General features: G+C 32.7%; 1 protein-coding gene across 1 annotated transcript in view; it reads left to right on the top strand.

Moving 5' to 3' along the window:
• Positions 1-7,639, top strand: part of LOC107635589 (callose synthase 3) — a 26,739-nt gene that overhangs the window by 2,760 nt on the left and 16,340 nt on the right. Inside the window, exons 9-11 of the mRNA XM_021122206.1 lie at positions 5,833-5,924; positions 6,513-6,639; positions 7,372-7,497. Of these exons, the coding sequence (XP_020977865.1) occupies positions 5,833-5,924; positions 6,513-6,639; positions 7,372-7,497 (345 nt within the window). The remainder of the gene's footprint in view (positions 1-5,832; positions 5,925-6,512; positions 6,640-7,371; positions 7,498-7,639) is intronic.

A 7,639-nucleotide genomic window follows, 5' to 3' on the forward strand; every position in this document is an offset into this window, starting at 1 on the left:
ACATTGATAATTAATTATAGATAAATGTTTAAATTTTAATTTTTTTTAATATAAAAATGGGTGGAAGGCTATCTAGTCTATAAAAGTCGGAACAACAAACAGGAATCACATTTAGGTGATTTTTTCTTTGTTTGAATCTGAAACAAACATGTTTCATTGATTTTGTGGACAATTGGACATGAAACATACATGTATTATTTTCTATCTCATAGGGTCTTGAAAATGCAATTAAATATAATCAAGGTGCACCAAGTCTAGCGCTTTCTGTTGTAGGGCCTTCCAAAACAATTTTTTTATACCTACAAAATATAATTAAGCTAATAGTTGTCAAACATTACAATAAACACGTCATCAGTCAAGTATTAACCATATATAACAACTTTGTCCAAATTCAATCCTAGAATTGCATCCAAGTGCAAATGTAAAAGAAAATATTTAATTGTAATTGAATCTTTCAAATGTCAAATTCTATTAATTTCAAAGCAAAATATTAATTGTAATTGACTATATGGATCAAACAACGTTATTGAGTTCTATCATATATCATGTCTATAAAGAGACCATTTACATGTAGATTTCGTTTGATCACCTCATGGATGGTCTTTCTAGATCTTCCTCTGTCTTTCACCTCTTGTCCATCTTCCATCTCATCTACCATTCTGACTGGGTGCTTTGTCGGTCTTCTTCTCACATGTCCAAACCACCTGAGACACGATTCTACCATCTTTTCCACAATACGTGCTACTCCAACTCTCTCTTTTATATTTCCGTTCCTTATTCTATCCAATCGCATATGACCACTCATTCATGTCAACATCTTCATCTCTATCACACTTAACTTATGTTTGTGCTCTCATTTGGCCGCTCACCATAAAGTATAGGCGGTCTAATAGCAGTGCAATAGAATTTACCTTTAAGTTTTAAAGGCACTTTTTTTGTCACATATGAAACCAGACGCACTCCGCCATTATGACTAACCTGCTTGGATCTTATGATTTATATCTTATTCAATCTCTCAATTATCCTGTATGATGCACCAAGATACTTAAAACTTTTAACTTTCGTAGGATACTTTTTCCAATCTTCATCTCTATATTAGGGTTTTCCCTTCGGCGGCTGAACTTACATTCCATATATTCTGTCTTGCTACAACTTATGCGCATACTATACACTTCTAGAGCTTTTCTCCGTAAGGATGATATCATCGGCAAAAAGCATGCACCATATCTCAGGCTTTTGGATATGTTCTGTGAGTACTTCTAAGACTAATGTGAAAAGGTATGGACTTAAAGATGATTCCTAGTGTAATCCTATACCAATAAAAAATTTCTCTGTCACACCACCTTGAGTCTTCATATTAGTTGTAGTCCCATCATACATGTCTTTAATTGTACGAATATATACTATTTTTACTCTCTTTTTTTCTAAAACTTTCCATAAGACCTCATTTAGCACCCTATCGTACATTTTTTCTAAATCGATAAATACTATATGTAGATTCCTTTTATTACTATGATACTTCTTTATCATTCTTCTTAACAGGTATGTAGTTTCAGTGGTGCATCTGCCTGATATAAAACCAAATTGGTTCTCTGTTACTTATGTCTTTTGTCTCAGCCTCCGTTCTGTCACCCTTTCGCATAACTTCATGGTATGATTCATGAGTTTGATTCCTTTATAGTTTCCGCAACTCTATATATCTCCCTTATTCTTGTAAATAGGTACCAATGTGTTTTTTTTCCACTGATGTCTTTTTCTCCAAGAGCCTTCCAAACTTCAATCGGAATATTATTGGGTCCTACTGTCCTGCTATTTTTCATCCGCTTTAGAGCTTCTTTTACCTCGAAGTCTCGAATCCTTTAATAGTAGTCGAAATTTTGATCTTATTCCCTCGTGCATAACCGACTAAGGCTTGGAAGAGTCTTCTGTCGTTCATTAAATAGCTCGTAGAAATAGTTTTTCCACCTTTCATTGATCTTCTAATCTTGAGCCAAAACCTCTCCATCTTTATCTTTTATGCAATTAATTTTATCCAAGTCTCTCGTTCTTCTTTCACGGCTCTTTACGATTCTATATATACATTTTTATCCTTCTTTCGTGCCTAAAAACTGGTAAAGACCCTCATATGCCCTTGTTCTTGCTTCACTTACAGCTATTTTTGTCTCTTTGTTATACGCCTTGTATTTTTTCCAATTATCTGCAGTGCGGTACAAAGACCACTCTTAAAGCACTTCCCTTTTGTTTTTATCTTTTCTTGTACACTCGCATTCAACTACCAAGACTCATTGTCTCTTGGTTCTATCCCTCTAGATTACCAAAACTTTCTTTTGATATTTTTCTAATAACTTCTGTCATCTCCCTTCATCCCTTCTGCGCTTTCATCCCCTCCCTACTTTGCCTCTTCTTCTACCCGTCTTAGAAAACTTCTTTGTTCCTCACCTTTTATCCGCCACTTCCTCGTTCTTGGGTACCCGTATAATGTCTTTTCCCCAACTTTTGCTCAACGCAAAAATCCATGACAAGCATCTTATACTGTGTTGTTAAACTCTCTCCGCAATAATTTTACAATTAATGCAAAATTTCCGATCGACTCTCCTCAACAAGAAGTCGATTTGAGAGTTTGTCATGCCACTTCTATAAGTTATAAGATGTTTGTCTCTCTTTTTAAAGCATGTATTTGCGATGAGAAGGTCAAATGTTGAAGAAAAGTCCAAAATAGTTTTACCATTGGTATTGACCACGTCGAAACCATGGCCTCCGTGAATACTTCCATACCCAATCACTTATCTTTCAACATGATCATTTAAATCTCCTCCTAAAAAAATCTTATCTTTCGAAGGTATGTCTTGGACCAAACTCTCTAGATCATTCCAAAACCTTATCTTGTGTTGCTCATCCGAACTCACTTGCGGTGTATAGACGCTAATCACATGAAAAGTACCTCCTTCTACCACAAGTTTGATAGAGATGATTCGATCACTCACCCTCTTGACATCCACTACGTCCTTCTTTCACTGTTTATCCACGATAATACCGACTCCATTCTTATTCTTCATCTTTCCTGTATACCAAAGTTTGAACCCGAAGGTATCCAATTCCGTAGCCTTCGTGCCGACCCATTTTATTTTTTGTAGTCACATGATGTTAATCTCCCTCTTTGTCATGGTATCTACCACCTTCATAGATGTTCCTGTTAGAGTACTTATATTCCATGTCTCAAATCTCAACTTTCTGTTGTTCCGACCTTTACCTTTACCTTTTTCTTTGTGAACTAGTTTATTTACTTTCATCTGTTCACGAAAATGTGGGAACCCTTACTCATTTAACACTACATCCGAGCACCGATGCAGCGGCTCTTACTCATTTGACACTGTATGCGAGCCATACAGCGCGTTTCTTCCTTGCAACGACCTAGCTTTAGGACAATAATGTCTGTGATCCATGTCATGAAAATTTGATTAAGTTTTTATATTGGCTGTCGAAGACTTAACACAACCCTCCTCTTTTATCCGGGTTTAGAACCGGCTATGTAGCGCAGGTGTAACATAGGCGGAGTTAATTTTTTTTTATTATAAAATAACTAACATAAATATCGTCCAATATTAATCGATTTTTTAAAAATAATTTTATTTATTTTAAATTCTATACCATAAATCAATATCTCTTAACTCTAAGGCCCAGTTTGGGTAAATAACTTAAATAAGTTCTTTTGGAAAAAGAGCTTAAAGCATAAGGACTTTTGTTAATAGCAGCTTATAAATAAGTTATTTTGTGTTTGGATTTTTAATTATAAAAGTACTTATTTTAAAGTTGTAGCGTTTGGATAAATAACTCAAAAAATATTTTTTTTTTTACAAAAGAGAATGATAACAAATACTTTCCAATATTGGATGTTGATTTTACATAACCTAATCACTAATATTGTGTATGATATGGTAGGTGAAAATAAAAAATAAATATAAAATGTGTGTCAATGTATATTTTGTTGCTGTTTTTACTCCCTTCTCCTTTATTGAGGTCAAGAACTTGCTATAATTAACTATGAAAATAATAGCAAGCTATAAAATCACATGTGAAAAAAATACAATTAAAACTGAAATTTCATGCCACAGTTAAATACAAATTTAATAATAAAAAATAGAGTGATAAAATGATAAAATAAATACTTAGAAGGAATATATGCAGTAGGTTGTTCAGATGCAGTATTGTTTGAAAATGAAATTAGTGGTGGAGGATCAATACTTCCATCAGATGAATCATTATGTGAAAATGGTGAGGTTTGGAACATTGCGTGAGAATGATGGTAGAAGGCCAGTGCTTCTAGCAGACCTTGCGTGAAAATGGTGGTGAAGAGTCTGTGTATTTTTCAGAGTAAGAAGGGAAGTAGATTTTTTTGTTTTGAAATTAAATTTTTTCTAAAGAAGTAGTAGAATGATTTATTGAGTCATATATTTCTACTTCTTCAAAAAGCTATAAATTAACTTTTAATCTTTTTTTTAAAATGGTGCCAAACACGCAGATTGTGACTTTTCATAATTCTAAATCCTAAATCTTCCACAAAATGAGAATTTTTGGAATTAAAAAAGGAAAATTGGTTAATATTGGCATGACTAAGGCTTAGTTTGATAAAACTTTTACTTTTCAAAAGTAGCTTATAAAAGCTAGCTTTTAAAAGATATATTTTTAAAAGTTGTAGCATCTATGTTTAGTAAATTAAATTAAAAATGACTTTCAATACAATAAGTACAAGCAAAACAAGTACGTTTAGTAAAATAACTTTTCAAATTTAAAAATAATATAATAGACATTAATGTAAAAATGAAATTTGGATATTAATTAATGAATGCGGTTATATTAGACTTTTTAATTTTGATAAGCACAAGTCAACTTTAAAAAGCTCCCCTTAGGTGCTTTCAAAAGCATCACTAGCTTTTAAAAGCTGTACAAGCACATAATTCTTTGATTTACCGAACACAAAATGAGGTGTTTGTGCTTTTGAGAATAAAAGGCAACATAAAAGAGCACAATAATAAGTCATGATATTGATGGAGTAGAAGAGCAATGAATTAAATAAAGTACAAAGTGGTTGAAAATAATATAGAAGAAAGGGAGGACATGAGGGATAGAAGCAATGCAACAGAGGTACTGGGAGAGAGGAGGGATTTTGGAATGTATGTGTCTGTGTTACTGTTGCTGGAGAGGGGAAAAAGAGAAAAAAGAGTTGTGGGATTGGGCTATTGTTTCTTAATTAATTTTTTTATATGGGACCTACATTATCGGATAATTTTTTGATAACTATATGAAGCTAGGCAGCAAATTTTGAATTGCCATCCTATTCATGCCTGCCTTTTTGGGCTGAATTTTATTTTATAAAAGTAGAAGTGTATTATGCATATCTTACTTCTAGAGATTCTATTTTGATGACAATGATCATTCATTTGGGGACCTTGTGCTTAAAAACTAGTCTTTTTTCTTTTTTACTTTTCATCGTATAAATATGGGCGAATGCTAATGTACTCTGGAGAAAGTAAGGAGTATAGTGCTCTTTAAACTCTAAATCCTAAATCTTAAACTCTGAACTCTAAATCTTAAATTTTAAACTTTATACTTTAAACTATGAATCCCGAGCCTTAAATTCTAAATCTGAAGCTCTAAATTCTAAATTTAAACTATTGATATAAAATATAATAAATAGAGAGATAAGATTTGTTTGATTGATAAGGAGTGCAACACTCCTTACTTACTTATTAAGGAGCGTTTAAGAATGAATCTACAAATATGCATATAGTAATTGTTAGATGCCCATTTGACTTGTATATTTTATGTGATTAGTTGGATGAGCGTGCATTGACACAAGTGATGAAGAAACTTTTCAAGAATTACAAAATGTGGTGCAAGTATTTGGGCCGGAAAAGTAGTCTCTGGTTAGTGTTTTATTCTCCTATTGTTGAAATATATTCTTAAAATTAGAAGGAACAGTAAGAATATTACTGAAATAGCTCGTCTCTGTCATTCAACACACATAATATATGTGTAGGAAATATAGTAGAGATTGTTGAAATATGAGAAGAAATATTATTGTTAGATAGTGATTAAGTTTAGATGGTGCATTAATGGGGAGTAGTTGATAGGTGCTTTACATTTATTAGTCTTCTTTGTTGCCTACACTTTTTCGCTTGTATTTGGCTGATTGATCAATGCCACTGTCGCATTGAGGGGGAATAAGTCACCTACCTTCAAAGCACCTATGGACTACTCTCCATTGGTTCTCCAACTAAACTACTAACTACTTTTTAACAATAATATCTCTTCTCATATTTCAACAGAGATGATATAATATCTCAACAAATTATTCAGCATTATATATTATGATTTTGTGAGTTCTTGTTTGTGGTGGAAAAGTAGCCTACGGGTTCTTATTTGTACCAGGTTTAATGCTTCTATCTAGCTTTGCCTAGAAATATGTATTTGTCAAATTTGAATGCAACCTGCCTTGTGATTGTTTATTGCAGGTTACCAACCATAGAACAAAAAGTGCAGCAACGCAAACTTCTGTATATGGGTCTGTACCTTCTAATATGGGGTGAAGCCGCGAACCTAAGACTCATGCCGGAATGCCTTTGCTATATATATCACCATGTATGAGAAGATGTTAATTTCCTTTTTCTATAATGTTTGGCTCATCCCTGTTTTTCCCCTTTTCTAAGCTCTTGTAGATATTTGACTTGTTCTATGTTTAAATATGAGATGAGATATTATTGTTAGATAGTAGGTAGTAGTTTAGATGGTGCATCAATAGAGAGTACTTAATAGATGCTTTACATTTATTATCATTGTTTCCCAGTTTATCTAATATGTTTCCTCAACTGCAAGAAAAATTAGACTAAAATTACAAGCAATAATTTATGTGAGAAACAATGAGTATATATCCAAATTATTCCTTCCAAATTATTCTTTTAAATTTTCTTTGGCAGGAAATTAATATTTCTCCTTGACTTTAAAACTGGACATCAGTTTGGTTGTTATATTGTTGGTTATTCTTTCCCATAATGGACCAATTTGATGTAAAAGTTTCTAAAAGACCAACTTGATTTCTTGAGTATCTCTCAAGAGTAACAATTGTGGTCCTTATCCAAATTAGAAGGATTACCAAGTTCACTTAGATGAGCCCTTTGTGATTAGATTCCATCATTCACATGTGAAACATAAATATGTGTTTTTTGTTTGGAATAATATTGTTTAAGAGAGGTTGTGTTTGCACAATAAAGCATTTAAAGATATGCCTGATTCAAATAAAACCTTTTGATGGTAACTTATCATTTTTGTTTAATATTGATGCGATTTGGGATCTTTTCATGTTGGTTTCTGTAGATGGCTTTTGAATTATTTCATATGCTTACTATTGATCCAATGACGGGGGAGAATGTCATTCAAGCAAATGGGTGTGAAAAGGAGGCTTTCTTAAGGAAAGTTGTTGCTCCTATTTATGATGTGATTGCCAAGGTTTTTCTCCATTGATGTTATCTTCTCCTCTTTTTTTTTTTTAATTTTTTTTAAATCTTTTTTTGGTGGTTATCTTCTGCTTTTCCTTTTCCTTCTCTCTTTTTATTTTCTTTTCTTTAAAAAAAATTTGGCCATC

The sequence above is a fragment of the Arachis ipaensis genome, chromosome B04 (assembly GCF_000816755.2).
Source record: "Arachis ipaensis cultivar K30076 chromosome B04, Araip1.1, whole genome shotgun sequence".
Lineage (NCBI taxonomy): Eukaryota > Viridiplantae > Streptophyta > Magnoliopsida > Fabales > Fabaceae > Arachis > Arachis ipaensis.